The sequence below is a fragment of the Atractosteus spatula genome, chromosome 7 (genome assembly GCF_055471065.1).
Source record: "Atractosteus spatula isolate fAtrSpa1 chromosome 7, fAtrSpa1.hap1, whole genome shotgun sequence".
NCBI lineage: Eukaryota > Metazoa > Chordata > Actinopteri > Semionotiformes > Lepisosteidae > Atractosteus > Atractosteus spatula.
This window is the reverse complement of record NC_142712.1, coordinates 26,407,456-26,431,962: the sequence shown is the minus strand read 5'-3', so window position 1 is coordinate 26,431,962 and position 24,507 is coordinate 26,407,456. Positions and strand designations below refer to the sequence as shown.

Sequence of the window (24,507 nt, the reverse complement as noted above, 5' to 3'; positions counted from 1 at the left end):
ATTAAAAATTTGATTGGATTAAAATGTCATGATCGTTTCACAAGGATGTGAAACGTGACAATTTGTTACAGTTACCATCGGGAGAAAAAACATATTTTTTTATTTATTTGTGGCTACTGCAGTGGCTTGCAATGGCTGGATAGTTAACACTTCAAAATTGCTTCATCGGTCTGTCCGTGGGGGGAACGGGGGAACTCTCCTTGACAGCTGACACTCCTCCTTATGCTTAAGTGAAAAATGTATTGAAATTTGTTGAAAATAAACATATAAAGTTCTCTAAAGCTTTTTAAGTCAAGTACGAGAATTTACGTAGAGAGCTATGAAAGCATGTGTAGGCAGCAAAAGATCAGCTAAAGAGGGAAGAAAATGCTTTCAGATAAAACAATGTTTCAGGTGTGAAGAATACAGAACCCCAATTCAATAGCAGCCTTAAATTTTCCACACACCCCCTGCCCCCTCTGTGATTGGAATATACACACACACAGCACTGTAAGCTTTACAGTAGATGATCACGTGTTTTGCAGACGTAAGGATAGTACGTAATTCTGGCTTTATTCTTTTTTTAAAAAAACTGTACCAGGTACTAGATCTTGTTTATATTAACGTTATATCACTGGGCAGTGGTGGACAGTTAGTGTACGGTGCGCTATTTTGTCAGCAACCTGCTAATCTGCTTAACACCTTTAGAAAACATGATTTTATTTCTGTACCGAATGCATGTTGCGTTTACAAAATTAAAGTGTTTCAAATGTTTAATTAAAAAGTAAAAAGAACTTACAGCTTACACAAAGACTCAAACTACAGTATGGAAAAACGAGTGTTAAAAAAAAACAGGATATGTGATTGCTGGTTGCCTTATATTTATTTTTAAAAATGAAATCAAGAATCAGATACAATGACGTGTTCCTGCCTAACTCAAACATTGTGTGACTTCAAAAGCTGGAAAAAATGGTTTAGATTCTCTTACAAGCGGCTCTGTTAAGCAGAGTTTTTGTTAACACAAGACCCCCTTTGAATGAGTTTTAATCAACTTTGTCAGTGAAAAAAATGACCGCAGGCTCTTTTCCTTCCCCCAAGGTTTTAAAAACAAAAATTCGCTCTTAATGGGCTAATCCTTCAGTCATTCTCTCTGATGCAGTGCATCAGCTGATCAGGTGACTTAGGTTGGCACATTATTTCCCACTGCATTCTGGGGAATGTAGTTTTGATAAGAACCTCCATCTTGTCTCCATCACTCTCTCACAATTCATGAATGAGTCAAATTAAAAATAAAACGTGTTTACAAAGAAAGAGGACTACAGTAATACTACCAGCTATATAAATACATATATTTAGGTCCTTAATTAATACTGTTATTAATTTCTTTAGATACGCAATTCCATATTATATTTCCTATTAATCAAATTCCAATCACGTACTGCGGTATAACGTGGTGAACTGTAGATAATTTTGCACAGTATTGGGTTGTACCATGCATTTTGAATGGCTGCATCTGTAAATCTGGTAGTTTTTATCTACAGATTAGCGTGTAATACCACAGTACATGATTGGCTTGCCAAAATGACCGACAGGCCACACTCCTGGTACATTGGTTGTTAGTGAAGCAATTTAATTATTTAATTTCTTTACTTTACTTTTAGTCCACTTAGTATTGAATATTAATAATTTGGAAACTATATAGAATTTTTTGGTATTTCTAAATATCACGTTCGAAGTTAAGTGATTTATTAATAACAACTAATAATTTCAAACTACTTTTATTTTAAAATTGTATTTTGTTCGAGGTATTTGTCATGGTTTTCACAACCTTCAATTTATTAAACGTCTATGTTTGAGACAGGGTGTTCCAGACCTCTGTTTAATTTCTGAAACTCCCTCTGTATTTCCTGTTTACACAGATAAGAATAAACTACATATGCAAATCTTTTCACAGGTGGAAAGATGTTCTGTGCTCAATAGCTCTTTTACCACAGTAGCGTTATGTTACATCTTTAAGCATCAGTTGAAGCATTCTGAAGTCTGTTAAAATCGTAAAAACATTACCAAATAGTATTGGTGAAACTGTTACTTGTCCTGGATAAAGCAGTAAAAAAATAGGTGGATCTACACTTTTAAAAAACATTCCAATTTTAATGCGATACAGAAGATATCATTAGTAATAAATGACCTTGGACAGTCTGTAAACTGAAGATTTATAGAGGAGACAAGTTCAGTCTTTTCTTTCCTGCTTGGAATTAACTTTTACCTACTAGTACATTCCATCGCAGCCACTTTATGTAACATAGCTCTGTACTTTTTACAAAGGCTCGGAGTGTTAACACCCCGCTGTGTAAGGTTATGTAGAATAGATAGTTCTATCAGTTCTGGGGGATGGGAAGGAATTTTCAGTAGCATGCTCTATTGTCATTGTTGCTGTTTAACATAAGGGACCCACCAATCAAATGTCCTGTTTTTTCTTAAAACTTGTTTTTCCATACTGTAGTTTTTATTTACAAATATATAACTTAAGAAAATGAAGGTAAAATATAATTTGAAATTAAGACAGGATACACTTTTTTTTCTCTGTCTCTTTCTACTTTCCCTTACCCGCTTTGTTTTAGACACAGAATGATTAAAAATGGGAGGGAATGCCAGTCAGCACATTATCATCTTGCACCAGAGGGAAGGGAAAAAAGTGGTGGTGCTTGATATAACTTTTATATAAACAAGATCTAGTACCTGGTTAAATAAAAAAAAACTGAATTAATCGTCTCCCAGATGTTAGATCATAAAGACAGAATTACGTACTATTGTAGCAGGATTTGGGCCATTGAGGCAGTAACAGGCTGGGATTGATTGGGTTATGCAGATTTCCAGGATGGTGTCAATGTTGCCTCTCAAGGGGGGCAACTTCAGTTGTTCTAATAAATACAGTCTAGCAGGAACAGTCAGTAAGAACGGTCATTCAGGAAGCAATTAGGTACTGACGCTTGGAGGTGTAAGGAGTCGCTGAGCCAGTTTTAGCCAGACCATGTGAGGAAGAGGGAGAGCCAAAGAGTGAACACAGAAGTAAAAAGAGCCCATAACAACTAGGTCGGCACTCTCACACCCCTCAAACAACACAAGCTTCCTCCTCATAAATAATGGGCAAACCTGTTTCTGAGAGGGACAGTGGAAAACCCTCTGAGGGGGATTGGCTAAGGGGAGAAATAAAACCATCTGAGCAAGAACAGAGTGCACTCCCGATTCCCCCAAGACCCTGGATAGGACACAGGCCGCGCACAAGGGAAGCTGCAGAGTGCAAGACCACGGAGGGAAGGACCTATTGGTTCGGGAACTGATGACTACGGGGGACATTGGCATTGGAACGAAGGTAATGTACAGAGACTTTTAATACCTGAAAGCAAGGAACAAAGGAACCGGCCCGGCTAGCAGATACAAACTTAGGGGAATGTAATGCAGCCCGCAGAGGATTTCTAGTGTAACGTGAACTGAAACTGGGGAAATTGGACTGGGTGGTACCCCTCTCCTACAAGTGGGCTACCGGAGACTTTACAGATACTAAGAAGAACCGTTCGAGTTGCCTCTGTTCGGTACCTTACAGAAAATACTGTTGTCCCTCTGGATTCATTATGACCCTTGGAAGGACCTTTTGTTGCTGTGAATGCTGTTTTTGTTGTGTCTTTGGGTGATAGTGAATGTAGTTAGAAAATAAAAAGGGCACTTATATGACACAAATGCTTGTCACTGGTCTGTGTGTGTGTTGGTGATTCTGGTGATAAACAGAACCTGTGGGAATGTAAAGGGGGCCTAGCACCCTGTTTGTATTGTTAGGTGGCATAGTTGTACATGAGGCAGGAACATTCCTTACCCAAAGGGTTCACCTTACTGTGACACTATCTCAACGTCCTTAAAACGCCTGACCTTCTACTGTAAAGCTTTCAGTGCTTTGTTTGTGTATATTCCAATTGAATCGGGGGCAGGGTGTGTGGGGAAAGATTTAGGCTGCAATTGAATTTGGGCCCTGTATTCTTCACACCTGAAACATTGTTTTCTCTCAAAGCGTTTTCTTCCCTCTTTAGCTGCTGTTTTTCAGCCTACACATGCTTGTACAACTCCCTACATGAATTCTCTTTCTTGACTGAGAAAGCTTTAGAAAACTTAACAACCATTTTTATTTTCAACAAGTTGTAAATATGACATTTACATTAATTTTTCACTTTAGCGTATGGAGGATTGTCAGCTGTCACGGAGAGTTTTCCCCCCCTTCCCCTCCACAGACAGACTGATAAAACAATTGGGAATTGTTTACTATCCAGCCATTGCTCAACTGCAGGGCTCAACTGCAGCAGCCACAAATAAATAAAAAATAAACTTTTTTTTTCTCCTGATACTAGCTGTAACAAATTGTCACGTTTCACATCTTTGCGTAACATTCATGACATTCTCACCTAATCAAAGGTTTGATGTTTTTTTTTATTTTGAAACTGTGATCTTGACATGCAGGTGTGAAGTAGAGTTAACAGGTTCAGATTTAAAAGGTTATTAATAATACCTTCGGTGTTGCATTAACTTTGGAATGTTCTTACAATTGTAAAAAGAGGCGATACACAACGTGTCTCTTCTATGACTCTTCAGTTTACAGAGAAATTCTGCCAGGGCCACACAACAATGTCCAATAATGGTTCAGGTGGGGGACAGTGTTATGTTCTACACTGCTGACCTTTGATTGTTCTCCCTCCCCCATTGGCCCACCATTACACCACTGTTCCATATGACATCATCATCAATCAGCCTCTCAGCCAATCAGACTGCATCTTATTCAATATATAACATGGAGGTTTTCAGGAAGGAGAGGCCTTTTGTTTGACTTCGGTCCTGTTTGGTTTCGCTTTGCTTCATTTCGCTTTTGCTTTTGCTTCGGCTTTGTTGGTTTGTTGTTTTGTTTTGTCTGTGTGTATTTTCGTATAGCTTCGGCTTTGTTGTTTTGTTGGTTTCTGTTCGTTTCTTTGCACTTTCGTTTGTTTGTGTTTATCCTTGTTTTGCTATTACCTTGCCCTAAGGTGTTACATGTTCAACCTTTGTGTTCTTTTGTACCCTGTTCCTGTTGATTACTCTCGTTTTCCCTTATTTGTATTCCTAGTTCACTTGTGTTTTTGTGTGAACTTTTGTGTATAAGGTTAGTTTAGGTTATTGGGTACATTCTACACACTTAGTTGATTTTGTATTAGTAACACTAGTTTAGTACGGGTGAGTGCCATTTGTCTTGTATGATTTTGGGTAGTCAGTGGAGGTTAGCTAGGGTGTTGAAGACACCGAAGACCGTGTGTTTCGGGTTTTCTTTTGTAGTCAGGTTAGGTTTCCCACTTTCTTAGCCAGTTATTTTCTTTTCTTTGGCACCACTCTAGTTCCTTACCCCTGTGTGTTATCGTGTCTTACCAGTCACTTATTCATCTTAAAATCATCACTTTTGCGCCCACCTTTGTTATCACGCTTCCTAGTCCCTCACCAGAACCCACTGCTTCCAAAAGAATTGTCCTAAATGTTACACCCCTTTACCCCTAGACACTTGGGGTCGTAACAAATGGGGATGACATTACCCATGTCTATATCACTGTACAACACAGGTTTGAGTCAAAGTGTCTGTTAATAAAACAGAGCGCCTTCCAATACATACAGATGCAGCCATTCAAAAGGAGCAGGCGATACCGCATTAGTTTGCGGTGTGCTTGATGCAGCCTACCGCGAGTTACCATAAATTCTCGTATAGTACCTCATAATACCACGTGGTTCCACAAGTAAAATAATAGTATCCGGAACTACCGCAAGGTGGAGCTAATAAAGCTCAACCTCTCATGTTTGAGCTGTCGCCATCAAAGTCTTTAACAAAGATATTACTAATAGTATTAATAATGAATGACCTTGGACAAGCTGTAAACTCAAAGTATTGCCCTGGTCCACATTCTTTTTTTCATTGACCTTCTTTGTAAAAATAACACCACAGCATTTCGCAATCACGCATTTGTTTCCAGTCATGCAAAGTACAGTAATTTTTGAGAATCTCCGATTCACCATGCCTTTCACATGCTCATAAAAGACATTGATTTAGGAACATAAACATATTACTGTATGCAAACGGTACTGTATACAGTATGTATATGTATATTTAATGTCTTTACTGTGCCCATTTAAGTATTGAATATTTATATGGAATTTATACCACTGAAGGGAAATCTTAGTAGCTGAGCATAAAAAGAATAGGAGCATACTGTAAAGCATGTGAAGGCCATAAACGATATTACGATAATACACACCAGTATTCCATTTCTCCCTAAACATTTTAAGCATCAAAGTCTTTAACTAATGTGACACCGGAGTCAACAAGCATACTTTTAGAATTTGATTAAAAGGGAATATAATATGGAATCGCATATCTAAAGAAATTAATAACGATATAATTATATTCATGTACCGCAACACAAGAATAGTACACGCTGTACAATGTCTGTTGATACTGTTTCTGTAGGGCTTTTTCAACACTCATCAGGTGACCTTGCCAGTGGCGCTGTGGGCTAGGTTCCTGACTTATACATCACATGTTGGGTGTTCGAATCCATCCGGAGCCATGACATTTTTTTTTATAAACCTTTCTTTGAAAAAATAAAATAGGGTTAGTGTTAGGGTTACTGTCAAACTTTAAATCAACAATTGATTTAAGGACGATCTGTCAAAGTGCAATGAAATACAATATGGTTGTTGTTGTTATTGTTGCTTTTATCCTGTAAAGCGTTTTGAGAAGATAAATAATAAACGATATTAATTTTGGAACATCATTATGTAAGCTGTATGTTGCTGTTATTCGTATTGGTTCGGTAAAATGTTTCAGGCATTCATGTGAAGGACAACAGAGCTTTCACTGGCCGATTATCAAACTTTATTGATAAAACAAAAACAAAAACTATCCGACCAAACCAGAAAAATAAAAAAAAGAATCAAGAATAACGGACACAGCGCGAGCCTGCATTCTCTCCTCAACCGTCCACACCACACTTTTCCCTGGATCAGAGATTAAATAAAACTTCACGCGCACCAAACAAATTACCACACACTGAACACTGAACATGTTAACCCAAATATGTCTCACAATACTTTTATGGTACATTACTTTGCTAAAATGTATTTAAAAATAAAAACGATTACAAATGCCAGCAGAGAGAGAGAGAGACACACAGTTCTTCATTGTCAAAAAGTAATTGTTTTTTACTTTGTCAGCACCCAGACAAACGCAAACGCGTTATTAATGAAATGCTTTTATTCATTCTTAATCTAACTCACAAGTTGTCATCTGTTGTTGAAGCTCTGTGAGACTAGACTCACACATGGCTAGACTTGACTATTTAACCATGAGATTGTGTTTATGTTTATTAATCTTCCTTGTTATGCACTGAGAATGATAAGCACCCCAAACACGAGGGCGGCGTAGCAGTCGGCTCTGGCTTTCCCATCTATACCGATGCACTGCAAGTACAACCCCCCCTCCTTCTCTTGAGTGATGGGCAACAGTTGGATATCTGGGAGAATTGTTCGTTCCACTGGCGTCTGTGAATTCCGCTGTGTAAACGGTGCTTCCTGAGGGGAGATAGATGGCGGGGACAGCGTCAGCCCGGTCCTGGGCGGTGGTGAGCAGAGAAGCCGGGATGGAGTGTCCTGAGGCGGTGTGTGCTCTGTGGGGGGCAGAGCTTCCGCCAGGCATTGCAACCTGCGCGGTGGGGGGAGGCACTCATCGGGAGACAGCTTCTCAAGCGCTTGACTGCCGGTACACACTGTCTCCGGCTTCTGCATCTTCAGGAGTGTCTCTAACCTCCCAATCCTCCCCTGTAATGCGTCGTACTGCTCCCGCTGCTGCCGAAAAGTCTCCATACACGTGCTGCTTCTACAGGTTGGCACTCTTGCCAGCGGCCGAGAGCAGAGTGCATTGCACTTTGACAGATTGTCTTTAAATCAATTGTTGTCAGAATATTCCCACCTCCAAACGAGAACAAAATTGCAACGATTTTATTAACTGGCTGTTTCAGTAACTTATATATTTAAAGTAATAATTTAACAATATATGTAAATGTTTTAAGATATGTCTATGTTGTGAATGTCTGTAGATTGTATCTTATTTTTAGTTTTTGTTTTGTTTATAAGGGAGAGTGTCATAGAAACGACTCCCTTACCCCCTATCCTGATCTAAATACTTTTATTTTTTCACAATCTGGCAATGCCAGACAGAATTCACATTCGCTGCAGCCAAATGGCTTTTATCAATTATCGCGCCTGGCTCCTCAATGGAATCGCTTTAACATGCTAATGCATTGGTGTAACAGTCCGGGCGTGGCAAGCTTCTAATGTCTCCCGACTACAGCGAAAGGAACCCGTCTTTCATTGGAAGACAATGAACGTATTCTACCCGTACATGAGAATATAATGCTGGCGCGTGGGCACGGTGGGGTGCTGTACCAGCTGTCAAAAAAAACGTTTTTTTTTTTTAAAAAAAGTCAATTGAGTGTCCATAATATTGCAGTAAGTGAAAAGACCACGGGCATTCTTCCTCCCCCTAGATTCTCAGAGTAGAATAGAATTTATTATTAGCACAATTTATTACAGTGCTAAATTTAATATTATTGATTACTAATAATTTATGCTAACACCTAGCTTTCTTAATGCAAGAAGTACTAACTTAAGTAAGTACTGTACTTACTGGGTTTTGGAGGAGGGGAGGTGTCTTTCGCTGGAAATCTCGCCCCCTTCTACTTTGAAAATACCTGTTAAACCGGTTTAATTCGTCACAGCCAGCACTCCCGCAGAGAGTGATGAAAACCACGCTGCGCCAGGCAAATGCACATCAATATGTTTGGCTTTTCGGCTCAGGTTAACATGTTGAGTGTTCAGTGTGTGGTAATTTGTTTGGTGCGAGTGTTGTTTTATTTAATCTCTGACCCAGGAAAAAGTGTGGTGTGGACGGTTGAGGAGAGAATGCAGGTTTGCGCTGTGTCCGTTATTCTTGATTCTTTTTTTCGTTTTCTGGTTTGGTCGGATAGTTTTTGTTTTTGTTTTATCAATAAAGTTTGATAATTCACAGAGTGAAAGCTCTGTTGTCCTTCACATGAATGCCTGAAACATTTTACCGAACCCAGGATTTTACAGTATTTTTTCTTTAAAATACCAATAACAGCAACATACAGCTTACATAATGATGTTCCAAAATTAATATCGTTTATGACCTTTATGACCTTCGTTATGCTCTTCGTTAATGTGTAAGCAGGAACACATCATTATATCTCATTTTTCATTTCTTTTTTTAAAAAATTAAAAATCGTTTGCCCAGCCTAACAGTATTGTTGTTATTGTTTTTATCCTGTAAAGCACTTTGAGGAGCCACCTTTAAAGGCGCTATATAAATAAAGTTCATTATTATTACTATTGTTAATTTGCTGGACAGAGAGGTGAACAGTATTACGCAGAAGACAAAGATAGCGATTTACGTTGCATTGTGCATTGTGCTGCTGTAATACAGTTTAAAATAATTAAAAGTCTAAACAGTATCAACTTTATTTATGGGTTTTAATTTAAAAAAAGTCAAAAACCGCACTCAAAATGCAATTTAGAGCTTTCTGGCAAGGGGAGACACCCAAATTAATAATGTAACATGCCACTGTTTGTGCATGAATAAGGTTATACTGCTATTTCCTTAGATACGCGATTCCATGTTTTTTTTTTGAATCCCCGGCGGAACCGGGCATCCATAAGAATCAAGTAATAGGTTTATTCCATGCTGAAAAAAAGAAGAAAGAAAACACATTCCATAAGAATCAGCGCTTTTATATAGCGCCTTTAAAGGTGGCTTCTCAAAACGCTTTACAGGATAAAAGCAACAATAACAACAACAACAATATTGTATTTCATTGCACTTTGACAGATCGTCCTTAAATCAATTGTTGATTTAAAGTTTGACAGTAACCCTAACACTAACCCTATTTTATTTTTTCAAAGAAATGTTGGTAAAAAAAAAAGTCATGGCTCCGGATGGATTTGAACACCCAACATGTGATATATAAGTCCGGAACCTAGCCCACAGCGCCACTGGCAAGGTCACCTGATGAGTGTTGAAAAAGCCCTACAGAAAAAGTATCAACAGACATTGTACAGCGTGTACTATTCTTGTGTTGCGGTACATGAATATAATTATATCGTTATTAATTTCTTTAGATACGCAATTCCATATTATATTCCCTTTTAATCAAATTCTAAAAGTATGCTTGTTGACTCCGGTATCACGTTAGTTAAAGACTTCGATGCTTAAAATGTTTAGGGAGAAATGGAATATTGGTGTGTATTTTTTCTTTAAAGTACCAAGACCAACCATATACTGTATGTTTATGTTCCAAAATTAATACAGTTTATGGCCTTCACATACGTTACAGTATGCTCCTATTCTTTTTATGCTCAGCTACTAAGATTTCCCTTCAGTGGTAAAATTCCATATAAATATTCAATACTTAAATGGGCACAGTAAAGACATTTAAATCTTGCTACAACCGACCAATGCACCATGAGTGCCCCTGTCGGTCAACCAATCACGTAACGCAGTATTTTGCATCATCGCGCGTCACAATGGGCGAGGCCGTAGCCAATTACCCCCGGAACGTGTCTGTGCCACGCACTTTGAATGGCTGCATCTGTATAACTTTTGCCTGATTTCTTTATCCGTTTCAGCTAAATGAGGGTAATTAAATCAGTCAGAATCTTAGAATGTCAATTGTAAAAATAACCCTTCTTCCCTCATTTGTTTAACTTAAAGAATTTTGCAAAGAAATCCTTAATCACAAAACCATCACTTAATTTATCCAGATACACAAATTCACACCAGAGCCAACAAAAAGCTATAATAGTGGACTATTTTATGTATTCACTATATAAGAAACAAATCGAAAATAATATTCTGATCGTGCTTTGAACCATTGGGTGCAGCGCTATTACCACTAAAAGGACAGTAAACGTTTTTTGAAAAGAAATGGATGTCAAAATGTTTCCAAAATGTTCACCTGTGATATTTTAGCTGGTTAGTTACACAGTTCCATATTAATATAACTATCAAATGATGTTAAATCACTACAACATTTATCTTTTTACAGAACAGCAAGTGGTGTTCTTAATATGTATTCTTAGAAAAGGATTAAAAATTCTAACTTTTTATGAAGTACAGAATATAAGCTTAATAACGTTAGAACAAGACTGTTAAACCAAGATCCCACTGTAAGTTACCAAGTTAAAGACTTTGATGCATAAAATATTTATGAATAATTACATTATTTATGATAAAGGTGGAAGGTTGTGTACTTTTGTCCAACTGAGCAATCTTGCTTTTATAAAATATACCAACTTTTTAATGTTTAATGTTTAACATGCTGTAATACAGTTTAAAATTATTGAAAGTCTAAACAGTATACAACTTAAATTCTTAATTGGAAAAAGATTGTCCCTCAACAGTAACCAGAATTCGAAACCGGGCGTTTTCTGGCGACATGAAACATTAAGCTTTATTAGCTCCACCTGGCGGTCTTACAAGGTACTATTATCCTATTTCAAAAAACATGCGGTACGTTTCGGTGTGAGGCGGTATGTTGCGCAAATCCACCGCATTTCAATGCAGTGTACCACACACATTTTGAATGGCTGGATCTGTATGACTCTAGGTTACACCTTAATGTAAGTCAAGTTACAGGATGCAATATATTCATTCAACTAACTATTGCCTTTTTTGTTATACAGATCCAGCAATTCAGAATGCATGCTGGATAATTTAGTACATTGCAGTTCTCACTTTGTGGATTACCGCACCTTTGTAAAACTACGTCTTGTTGGACTGCACTGCTTTGTAAAACCGTGAGGTGGATCAGTGAAAGCTTAATGTGGTGTGTTTGGCTGCCATTTGGGTTACCAGAAAATGCCTGGTTTAAAATCCTAGATAATGTCTTTTTTCATTCATAGAATTTAAGTTGTATACTGTTTAGACTTTTATTATTTTTTAAATTGTATACTACAGTATTTTAAATATTGAATTAATAAAAGCCTTAATGCAAATTTCAGCAATGCATAATCAAGGCAATTTAACTTTAAATTTTGATTGTGAAAAATATATTTCACACATACTGTACTGGATTTGCTTTAAAGCCATACAGTCTCATATGTAATACAGTATATACCTAATGTATATATACAGTAGATAGTAGTGGTAGCTAAATATAAAAAATACAAAGTATACACAGTATTCTACCATCTTGGACATGTTTTGCATCCAGGTCTTTAACTCTGTAACTTGCAGTGGTTATTTTTAAAAAGTTTTCATGTGCTTGTTTAAACTATATAATGTTTATATACTTCATAAAAAGCTATAATGTTTTATCCCTTTTGAAGAATACGTAGTAAGAGCACTTGCCCTTGTTGTAAAAAATTTAATACCACACAATAGGGATGTAAGGTTAGTTCCTGTTGTAGTTTTTTCAGTTGAGCAGTTTTAAATGTTTTGAGTTGTGTGTTCTATGGTTCAGTTACTGGATAGGTTTACGGGGAGAATGTGACTAGGACGGGGAGATCAGGAAGAGAGCGGGAGAGAATGCAGAGTAGTAAAGGTGGCTTTTCTGTAATAAACTGCAAATATTTATATATATCTGTCTCCATCCAGTTCCCATTCATACCAGCATCTGTAAAAATTTTGCACATTTGTGAGCTCACACCTGAAGAAGGTTCCACGACCAAAACATTTCTTTCTTCTCTTTTCAGCATGGAATAAACCTATTACTTGTTCCTGTATGTACAGTTTATTTATTATGTATACGATCACATATGTATGGTACTGCTTCGGTATGTCTGTGGATCTGACTTCATGGGATTCGCTTGTATAGAACGGGATGAGACCCAGCGCGGCTTTGTTTTGATTAAACTATGAATCAGTCCCTGAGGCATACTGTCCAAGTTTCAAGAATTCTAAAAAAATAAACCTTTGTTGAGTTTGCACAAAAGAAAGGGGCTACCTTTTGAGAGGTTGTGTATTGCTTGCAAAGTAGCTGATGCCAGCAAATCAGCTTCTTTGCAAGCAGAACACTACTTCACAAAGGGTACATTTTGCTTGAAGAATTTAAAATCTGGCTGTACTGTAGCTTTAATTCATTGAGCAGAAAGTCACCTCCAGCTCTGTTAGCAGAGTTTGTGTTAACACACCGCACCCTTTTGAATTAATTTTTATCACCTTTGTCTATCCGGGGGTTGGGGATTGAGAAGAGTGATGGAGAGTGAAATAAAAGGCCATCAGCACTTTTCCTTCCTCCTAGTGTGAGGTGATTATGCGCTAGTTGGCTAGCACAAAATAATCCCTCCTGAGCTCAGCAGGTGAGAGAAAGTAGGGAGAGAGAGAAAAAAGTTAATCCTAGCTACAATACATTAATATATTTTTGTGGTAAGGGGAAGCAAAACATCAGGATTTGCTGCGAGTAATTAGTGTGAAATCTGAGCCTAAATATAAATGAAAATAAATGCTTTTTGACATTTGAAATCAATTTCGATCAAGGATCAAGGTCTCCAAAAAGAACAAGAAAAACATTTTCAGAGAAAAACTACTTTGTTTACTTAGAATAAGTAATTAGAAATTTGAGCAATCTGATTTCTTGTTCATTAAAACAGTGAAATTTCAGCTGCAGAAGATTTCACCAGAGACAGCACTAGCTCTGCTTGTCATAGACATTCAAGAAGGGGTGAATTTAATTATGTCAAGTGCAATAATCGGTAATAACAGTTTAAAATATACATAGATTAATTTAAAGATTCTGAAAACTTCACAATTAAAAAGCTCTGTAAGACAAGCAACAAAAGATAAAGAAAAACTTTAGCTTGTCAAGGCTGAAGCTAAAATTCAGTCTTAATAATTAAGACAAATTAAAATGTATTTAATAAAATGTATTAAAATTTATATATAAATTAAAATTTAGGACATTAAAGTGTTAGAAATGTAAATAAATGGTTTAGATGTAAAAATACAAAAATGTGTATGAGCAAAAAGTTTTAGAAATGAGCTTTGAAATGAGCAAACAGAAAAAAAGTGAATCATGACCAGACAGTGCAGAAGAGGAATGCAGGTACACCTGCAAAAGCTTGGATATACAAAAATATATCAAGAAATCTGGGTTACAAAAGAACATGTGAACACTGTTGAATGTTTACATAGATACTGAAATGAGATTCAACATATTTTAATTGTTTTATAATCAAAACATATTAAACGTAAATGTATTTTAGATGTTGTGTAGTTGCTAGCATTGAACTGTTTGTTGGATGCACATAAATAGAAGGAATAGGCAAAATGCTGATCCATGGAGCCAGCATTTTAACTTAAGATGTTTATATTTAGTGCAACTAACTAACCTATAGATACTGATGTGCTAGAGAGGTGGAAAGGCTGTTTCCTTAAGCCAACACATATCCTCAGTGAGTAACTGCTGCCATTTCATAGTGGGTTTCTATCACTGTGTGTGTTTTTAGTTCCATCCATTTTCAATTCTCTTTATCCAGTATCACAGGGCACACACACACACACATGGCCAATTTATCCAGATTCCATTAAACCTGCCAGAATGTTTGGACCGCAAGAGGAAATCAGATCACCTGAGGAAACCCAGAGAGAATGTGTAACCTCCACACATACATTACCCCAGGAATTGAAACTAGGGCCTCAGCACTGCAATGCTAACCTCTGTGCTACCATTAGAGATGGATGGTCATCTTTTAAGTTAAAAGATTTCCATGCATAATTTAATTTTGAAAGCCACTGAGACATTTGGTGCTACTATTGTATTTTTGAAAAAAGATACAAAAAGTATGCTAACCACTGTGCCACCCTATTCTTTAGATAATACATCTATGTTTTAAACAGTTACTTTGTTAAATATTGTTATTAATTGTTGATTGTTCAGTTAGTAAAATGTTTTAAATTATATTTGACCTTCATTTTTTATTTTATAAGTTTGTATTTTACTTGTTTTCTGATAGTTAGATTTAATGTATATTTGAACAAAGTCTTGAACATCAATATTTGAACAACAATGTGGAAGAAGTGCAACAATTTATTACAGTGCAAATTTTAAAATTAAGTATTGAGTACTAATAGTTTATGCTAACATCTGACTTTTTTATTTAGATGTATGGAAAATGCTGAACTAATTGTGGCATAACATTCAGAAATGCAATCGAGAATAGTTTGTGGTATTAGTATAGATGAAACTTTTCTAAAATTTATAAAAAATTAAAAACGATTAAAATGTATAATCATTCTGTGTATAATGTCTTTAGGAAGTACAATAAGCTCCTGCTTTGTTTAACGATGGTTTCAAAAATAAAACTAACTGGTGAGAAAGCTATGTTTAATGATATGAATAATAATGAGATTATTATAGTTCAGTTTCAGTGATCTTTTTAATACCACTTTGTTATTCTTGATTATAATTATAATACTATAATAAAATATTAATTTTGATTTAAGGCTTGTTGTAAAGGCTTGTACTAAATTGCCCTATGGAGATTAATAAAGTATTTTGAATTGGACTGAATTAAACCAAAACTGTTTTTTACTCCCATTGTTGACAGTATTCATGTTTTCTCATTCATGTTTTTAATGTAATTTAACATCAAACATGTTGAGATACATAAAAATAATATAAAAATAAGTTCATATAGTGTAATAATATTTACTATTTTACTTTTTTAAAAAAGGAGTCTTTGTTGGTCCAACTGCAACAAGGAACTGCTTGGAAATGTAGCTGAAACGAAGAGGTCAAAATGTTTCCAAAGTAATCATGAGTAAATGAGTCAAAAACAATTGATGCAGACTTTTACAAAGAAAGTGGAATACAGTCATGTTAACAGCAATATAAATATATTCTAGTTAGATCCTTAAATTAAGATCGTTATTAATTTAATAAAATTATTTTCACAGTTGTAGACTGAATGTATTATTTGTTTGACATTGGACATAAACACATTTGTAAAAAAACAGAATTTGTTTTTTAAGCAAAATCCACCATTTCCAAATCCATTAAAAGCAAAATGATGTGAAATAAAGTAAAAATTATACTGCAGTAAATGTTCCCTTTTATTTTTGTAAATGTTATAATGACATTACTACAGTACAAACAAAAACATTTAATGTATTTTTATGATAACAAAAAGTTGTCCTTAAAATCTAATAAAAAATGTTACTCTAAAGAAGTGAATTAAAGGAAATTAATAATTTAGTGACTTCTTGTCAGGAATAGACTTCAGCTCTCCAGCAATCCTGTATTGGATAAAAAGGTTAAAAATATGGATGGATGGAATTTATTGACTGAAAATCTCCAAGGGTACAATACTCCACATACCCTGAACTTTTTAACTGGAAAACCTTTTGCCCATTTATTTGATCAAATTATTCTGATGTTTATTGCCTAGAATATACTTGTAGAATGATGAACATTATCATTTTAAATTCAGGACCCGTGGCAAATATTCTGCAGGAAGCATTCCTCCCTCTCGTCACCAATAAGGAGTGCCAACAGCTAATGCCTGAATACAATATTACACAGAGGATGCTGTGTGCTGGCTATGATGAAGGAGGAGTTGACACCTGCCAGGTATGACTGTGAAATCAATTAGTTAAATAAATAAATATTTCTAGTATTTATTTCTTATTTAATATACTAAATATGTGTCTTATATATAATATTTGTATTTTACAATTATAGACAATATATATTTTGATGCCACGTGTGGTGACCCACAATAGGGTCTAATTTTGTAACACAAACACGTTTTTATCACTACCCCCCTCTGGGTGTAACGATCATTCTTCTTTTATTTTATATAAAAGAAAGTCAACCAACCTATCCTCCTCTTCTAGCACAGGTAAACTATACTGATTAGCTACGTGTTGTTACTTCCAGTCTTCTTTATATCTTTATATCAGTGGTCCTTTATATCATCTTTCTGGTCTGTTTGTTCTTAGACCTCTCCACATCTGTTCTGTACAGATGATTGATTCACCTAGTTGCTTCATCTGTTGAGGCAATAATGACAAATCCCAGGTTACATACATTTGTCACTGCTTTAGCTCTCTCCACTTTACTTGACTTATTACACAGATTCTTCAGGTCCATAATTTTAATGGTGGATGACAGTCAGAAAGATTTCTACAGATTTGTTCTCTGGGCAACTGTGGTGTACTACTCACTGGAGACTTTCCATCCTGTGATTAAGGCTGACCACCTTTTTCCTTCTCAGAACTGTTCCGATCACCCGTGATAGAGGGGGATTCCATAGTACTTTCAAGTGGTTCTGATCCTCGATAATGTATTCTAGTGTCCTCTTTACTCACATGTTCCATGTCCATTTGATTTTCTTTTGTCCTTTGGTAACCCTCAGCTGCATATGACTCTTGCATGGCTGTCTGTTCCAGGGCTTCTTTAAGGAGTTCATGATTCTCTCTAGAGACATTAGATTCAATATCCTCCATATGAATAGTGGAGCTTTTAACTGGCTATGTAGTATGATTTTCAGATTCTCAGCTGTTTCTGTTACGCCACACCCCCAGAGGACTTGTCATTCCACCTTGCATTCCAGCACAGTTCCCAATTAACCCATTTACCCCAGTCTATTTAATGCTGCTTCACACTCTCCCCTGTGCTCAGTATTAGGTTTTTCCTGGCTAGAGCTACTGCTACTCTTGTTAATTACTTACTATTTGGTTTTTGGCTTCCTGACTCTGGTTTGTTCTTCGACTACATCTCCTGGTTTTGGTTTTGATAGTTTTGTTCTCGTTCTGGTTTTGACACAGGGCTTCCTCACAGCTTACAGCTCTGCTTCTGGTTTTTGTACTTTTGCACCGGCTTGTTTATCTTCGTCTTTCGGACCTCGGTTTGTTCTATAGACTACGCCTTCGGAAATCACCCTAGTTTTCTGCATAGGGTCCTCACTACTTTTCCCTAACAGTTTCTCTGTATTTTTATCTGAGTGTGTGTCCTGCACTATGAATTCTTTCTTTTCTGCATTCCCATGCATCTTGTTTGGCATCTTCAAGTTGACACTGAGAGCTGGGCAAGCAAAAACACCTCATCTACAAATTGGTGGGCAAAAATAAACAAGAAGCATTTTACTGTTGCAAAATAGAGCTCTCGAGTTTCCTACAGTAGATGGGAAAATAAGACATCGTTGCTTGTAGACAGATCTTTTCCATTGTTTGAAAAAATAATGTAAATTTTCTGTTTTACTCACTCTCACATGTTTGTGGAATTCTCCCTTTCGGATGTTTCTTTATGGCACAAAACTGTGATTGAGCAGACAGAACACCCACTAAAGTGCCAGTACCATTACATGCAAACTCCTCCAATGTCATTAGCATAATCCAGGATTTACTACCTGATCAAGTTCACTGTTATTGATCGGATAGTTATTACAGGAAGTGGTATAGAGTTGTTGCAGGATATATGTTTAACATAAAGTTAGTGCAAAGTGTGGCAATACTAATACATCTGTGTCATAAAGATGGCAATATCTGTACATATTCATATTGTAGGCATCCTCTCATGAGGCACCAGTAAATGTAGGGGTTTTGTGCTTAACTGGGACAATTATTAATTGTAGCAGTAAGCCACAAAATGATTCTTTTGATGGTATTAGAATCAACCTTGTGGGATAACTCAAACAGCGCACACACATGGATACTAATACACAAGAATACATTTATTAATACATAAAATGTGTTAGCCAGCAGCCATATCACCCTGCAACTCACAACTGGCAGCCCACTGAAACTAAGCAAGTGTGAGCCTGGTCAGTACCTGGATGGGAGACCTTCTGGGAAAAACTAAGGTTGCTGCTGGAAGTGGTGTTAGTGGGGCCAGCAGGGGGCGCTCACCCTGCGGTCTATGTGGATCCTAATGCCCCAGTATAGTGACGGGGACACTATACTGTAAACAGGCGCCGTCCTTTGGATGAGATGTAAAACCAAGGTCCTGACTTTCTGTGGTCATTAAAAATCCCAGGGCATTTCTCGCAAAGAGTAGGGGTATAACCCTGGCGTCCTGGCCCAAAACTTCCCATTGGCCCTTATCAATCATGGCCTCCTAATAATCCCTGTCTATGAATTGGCTTCATTACTCTGCTCTCCTCCCCACTAATATCTGATGTGTGGTGAGCGTTCTGGTGCACTATGGCTGCCGTCGCATCATCCAGGTGGATGCTGCACATTGGTGGTGGTTGAGGGGAGTCCCCATTACCTGTAAAGTGCTGTGTCCAGAAAAATGCTATATAAGTGTAAGCAATTATTATTATTATTATATAAACATAAAAGATCTTATAGTGAAGGTTAGCAGAATACAAAAGGCATATATTAAATCACAAAAAGTTACAAATACCAAGAGGGACATACATTCAGTATATCATTCATTTAGACCGTTTCGTAAATGAACTTGGTTACAACTTCTACACTAGATACTCAAAAGCAAGTACATCACTCATAAGAATTACATTGATATCAACTGGTGTTGAAGTAACAATTGAATTCTCGAGCGGTAATGCAGAATGTTGAATACTCATCCAATCTGTGTGGATTCAGATCTCCTTCAGACACAAAGAACAGTGGCAGGCTTGTTGCTGTGTCCAATCAGCGCTCTCTGGCTCGGTGCCAGGGAGTGCTGATGCGGCTTGCAACGTGGTGGGAAAGATTTCTGCTGCGATGCGCTGCTGATGCTCTCTGAAGACCAGCTAGTTAGTGTTGGCAGAAACTAGCAAAGTTTGTGTACAGGAGAAAAGTGACTGCGGGTCCAAGCAGGTCACACTCTTTAGACAGGAAGAAGACCGGTTCGTTCCTGATGTAGCGCTAGTTCTGAATACATATATTCAGCTGTCCACAGTTCCGATCGTAGTTCACTTGTTGATCAGGTGACCGTTCACAGTGGGTTCACGAGGGCTAACCTCTGGTGGATCCTTTGGTTACGCGCTGGCAACCTCCGTTCTCGACTCTTAGAACAAAGTAAAGTCCTGGCACTCGGACACACTGGCCGTTACGTGATTGTCCGGTCTGAGTTTGAGGATGTCCAGGAGGAGCTGAGTCGGGAATGTCCTAGAGGCGAGCTGAGGAAGCCCTGCGCTGCCTATTTTACCTGGAGGAACGATGGTTGTTCATTGGTTGAAAGTTTCATGGGCATTCGAGACCCACGTGGGGTTAACCTGCCCTACCAGTTCCTGATTGGCTGATGATGAGTAACAATGCACTTTGACCTTGTAAACAACTTGGGATAAGACTCTCCCAGAATCCCAGACTTTAAGGCACCGGAGATGACCATTTGTTAGGGTGGTTGATGTGTCTCAGCCTTGGGAGTTGTTCCTTATCAGGACACTCTATCAGCTAGTAAAACACCTTAATTGTGAACCAAATGGAATCGCCTCTCTGTATCAAGCACCACTGAGATCAGGGAGAGAGAGACTGGCAAGGGAGAAGCAAATTTAATTCCTGTATTTTAATAAGCCTTGCCGCTACAATATTATAATACTTTATATCATTGTATGAAATACATTATTTTGTTTTTTTTTTGGATGAAAGTAAATTATTTTCAGCATGTATTACCATCACATAGAATAGTGACTAGTGAATTGCCTAGATAGTTAGGGCTAGTGACTCAGTTATTATTATTGTCAGGAGATTTGTAATGATCAAAATATTTATAAATGGTCATGTTGTTTACATTTTGCTGTTCCACATTTTCTATTCAAATAAATTAATTGAATGAGATATCAGCTTGATTTTTCCAAGAATTATTTGGATAAGCGTTTAGCTGACTGGATAGCAGGATAGGAGATACATTCAGTGAGACCAGTAAAGCCAGTATGCATTTCCTCAGTTGCTATACAGTATCGGCATTATGTATTATTCTTATTTTACTTATGCTTGTTATGCAAATAATATTCTGTCTAAATTGTTTCCTCCCTACAATCTAATTAAATAAATAAAAATACTGTGATACCGAGGTTGCACGTTGTCTTTCACAGGGTGACTCAGGGGGTCCTCTCATGTGCCAGGACAAGACTGGATGGATGCTAGCTGGTGTGACGTCTTTTGGATCTGGCTGTGGTCGACCACACCGCCCAAGTGTGTATGTGCGTGTCACAGAGTTTTTGGATTGGATATATAAAATACAGCTGTAGATACAAAGATTTTCTTCCAGTTCAGCCTGTTGTTTGAAGTTTGCAGGAATTCGGGTTCTATAATCACAAAACCTTACCTTATAAAATGGAAGTTATTAAATGAAGATCATGAGGAATGAAGACAATGAAACCACTTTTGCCCCAGCTGTTCTAAATGAATGATTCCCTACATGATTTCTCAAAAGATATATATACTGTGCTTTGCAAAAGAAATCAGACACTTCCATATTGTGAAATTACAACAATTATTTTATTAAAAACTTGAATGCTCAAATTTCAGTTTTTAACAGGTAAAATAAGTTAATATCAGCAAAAACTGAGAAAAAGTAGAAAATGTAAATTAAGGATAATATTTTTCTCTTTTTCTTTGGAAGTATAAGACATGTCCTAACTTTGTATCGTGTATTTTATCTGCACCGCTCTGTATCTTCAATGTCTATACATGCTTGATGTTATTGTGAAACTGTCTTGGCGTGAACCAGCCTGGATCAGTGTCCCTGGTTGAGCTGTCATACGTGGCATCACAAAATAATCTTATGATTTTTAATTAATAAAAACTCATAACTTGTACTAATTTCCTTTTTTAACTTGTAAGATCTTCCATTTATTTAACTTACTTTTCATCCAGTCACCCTCAAACTGATTGAAATCCTTGATAAAGATACAGCCTTTTTTATAATAAAATTGTATTGATAATGAGCATTGGTAACAAGATTATAATGATCAATAATTGATTCAACGGAATCTACAAAAATAATTCATTTCTTAAATTCTAAAATAATTTTTGAAAAATTAAGTGCCACAATTATTAGCACCTCTCTTTCAGTACTTTGTGCATCATCCCCTTGCAAGGATAACAGCACAGCCATTTTCTATAATGTTTGTTGATATTGGAAAACACAGTGGGAAGGATCTTATTCTATTCCTACATACAGAATTTTTCCAGCTCCTTGATATCCTCTAGACTGTGCTTATGGGCTGCCCTCTTCAATTCCAACCACAGATTTTAAATGGTGTTCAATTCCAGAGACTGAAATGTCCATTGCAAAGTGTTGGTTTTGTGGTCAATTAACCATTTCTTTGTGGATTTTGACGTGTGCTTGGAGTTATTGTCTTGCTGGGAAAACCACTTGCAGCCAAGTTGAAGCTTCTTGACAAAGGCAAGCAGGTTTTGGCTAAAATGTTCTGGTTCATGATTAGGTTAGGGTTCATAATACTTGGGACCTTAATAAGGTCTTCAGGACCAGTGGTATCAAAACATCCCCATAACATTAAACATCCACCACCATACTTTATCATATTGTATAATTTTTCGCATAATTTTTTCAATGCCAATCCCACTCCTGGAGTACATGGCCAAAGAGTTCTATTATTGTAGTTTTAATCTTCTTAATTGTTGTCCTAATAGTTGTCTGTTTAGCTTTTATGTATTTGTGTACCCACCAACAATCATTTTGATCCTCTCATTTATGAATTCCTACCTCATAGTGATTTTGAGTTGTTGTTGCAGAAAAAAGACAAGCTTGTATGAATATGCATAGGCCACAAAAAATAATATTGTAAGTTATTTAATTCACAAGTGGAAAAATACAGTGTAAATATACTTTTTGTGCCAAAAGCCACAATCCAACCCAGAAATCAATCAATGCTTCAATCAAGAAGTTACATTCAACACAAGCACATTCACAGCACATCTGTTAACAAGTGCTTATGTCATACATTCTCACTTTGTTGGAAGTGTTGCAGGAACATTGTTTTTCTTAGATGTTACAAAATAGTAAACACAATGAATTTATTCTAGTTGTCAATGAAATGGTTCATAATTAGTAATTCAACATTACATAGCAATATTTTATAAAGACGGTGTGGTGTGAAATTTTAGTTGTGTCAGTTGCCCAAAAAAATGTAATCACGTTAGTCACTGTAAACACGTCAATTTAACATTTAAATTAAATGATGATGGGTTTTGCTCAATCTAGTTCAGTATAGGATTTCAGTAAAGGTAAAGCCTGTTACCTTTGTATGCTTAATTACTCTACTGAGTCCTGAGTTCAATTCAAGATCTGTAGTGCTATCTGCATGGATTTTGTATGTTCTCCCTGTTGGGTTTCCATCAGTTTTTCACCCACAGTTTAAAGACATACAGGTAGGTTAATTGGCTAACTGCATGTTTCTTGTGATGGACTGGCGTCCTGTATTCTGCCTTGCACCTGCTGCTTGCCAGGATAGGCTTCAGCTCCCTAGTGACCCTGAATTGGATGAAGGGGCTAGAAAATGGGTTGACGGATACTGTACTATGTCCATGTAGATACATAAGGGTTCATTTCGTACCTAGTCTAGTTATGCTATATGTATAACTATATGTGTCCAATAAGCATTAATGCTAAAAGTTTGAAAGAGGTGTAACTGTGTGAAGAGGACCCAAAGAAGGCTCCACACCCAAAATGTTGTGTTTCTTTTCTTCTTTTTTTCAGCATGGAATAAACCATTACTTGTTCCTAAGTAGTTATATGCAAAATATGTAACTCTGGAATGACATCTGATTCAATATGGTAGAAAACCAAACTCAAACAGTCCACAGTCCACCTCTGGATATGCTAAAGATGCTAAATCTATACCTTTGCTGCTACTTCTTGGTTAATACATTTGTGAGGCAAAATGTGTGAATCCTTAGGAATTTTATAAATTTCTGCACAAATGGCTCCTAAAATGTGATATGATCTTCATCTATTGTTAAGTCGTAATAATAAATAAAAAGTCTTATTTAGCAAACAACACACACACAACATTTTACATAGCCATATCTTTATTTAACAAATGGTTTACAAATAGGTCAGTAATGGAAAAAGTATGAGAACCCTTATATTTAGTAACTAGTGGAACCTCCTTTTTAGCCAATAACCACTAACCAATAACCAAACACTTTCTGTAGCTGCTGATCAGACCTGCACAGCGGTTAGTAGGTATTTTGGCCAATTCCTCTATACAAAAATTGTTAATGTATATTTTTGGGATGTCTCGCTTGAATGGCCTGCTACAGATCACACCACAGCATTTCAATGGAACTGAGGTCAGGACTCTGACTTGGCCATTTTAAATACAAAATTTCTTCTGTTTCAGACACTCTGTTGTCGATGTATGCCTGTGTTTTGGATCATTGTCATGTCACCCAACTTCTTTTGAGTTTTAGATCACAGACAGATGTGCTAACATTCTGCTATAGAATTTCCTGATACAACTTGGAATCAATTTGTCCTTCAA

The 24,507-nt window shown here is 36.8% G+C and overlaps 1 protein-coding gene across 4 annotated transcripts in view; it reads left to right on the top strand.

Moving 5' to 3' along the window:
- Nucleotides 1–21,816, top strand: part of tmprss15 (transmembrane serine protease 15) — a 255,332-nt gene extending 233,516 nt beyond the window's left edge. For 3 of the 4 annotated variants that reach the window (XM_088922408.1, XM_088922411.1, XM_088922410.1), the window contains 2 exons: nt 16,540–16,679; nt 21,091–21,816. In XM_088922408.1, the coding sequence (XP_088778534.1) occupies nt 16,540–16,679; nt 21,091–21,246 (296 nt within the window). In that variant the 3' untranslated portion in view covers nt 21,247–21,816. The remainder of the gene's footprint in view (nt 1–16,539; nt 16,680–21,090) is intronic. The other variant, XM_088922409.1, reaches the window with a different exon arrangement.
- Nucleotides 21,817–24,507: the final 2,691 nt, after the last annotated feature.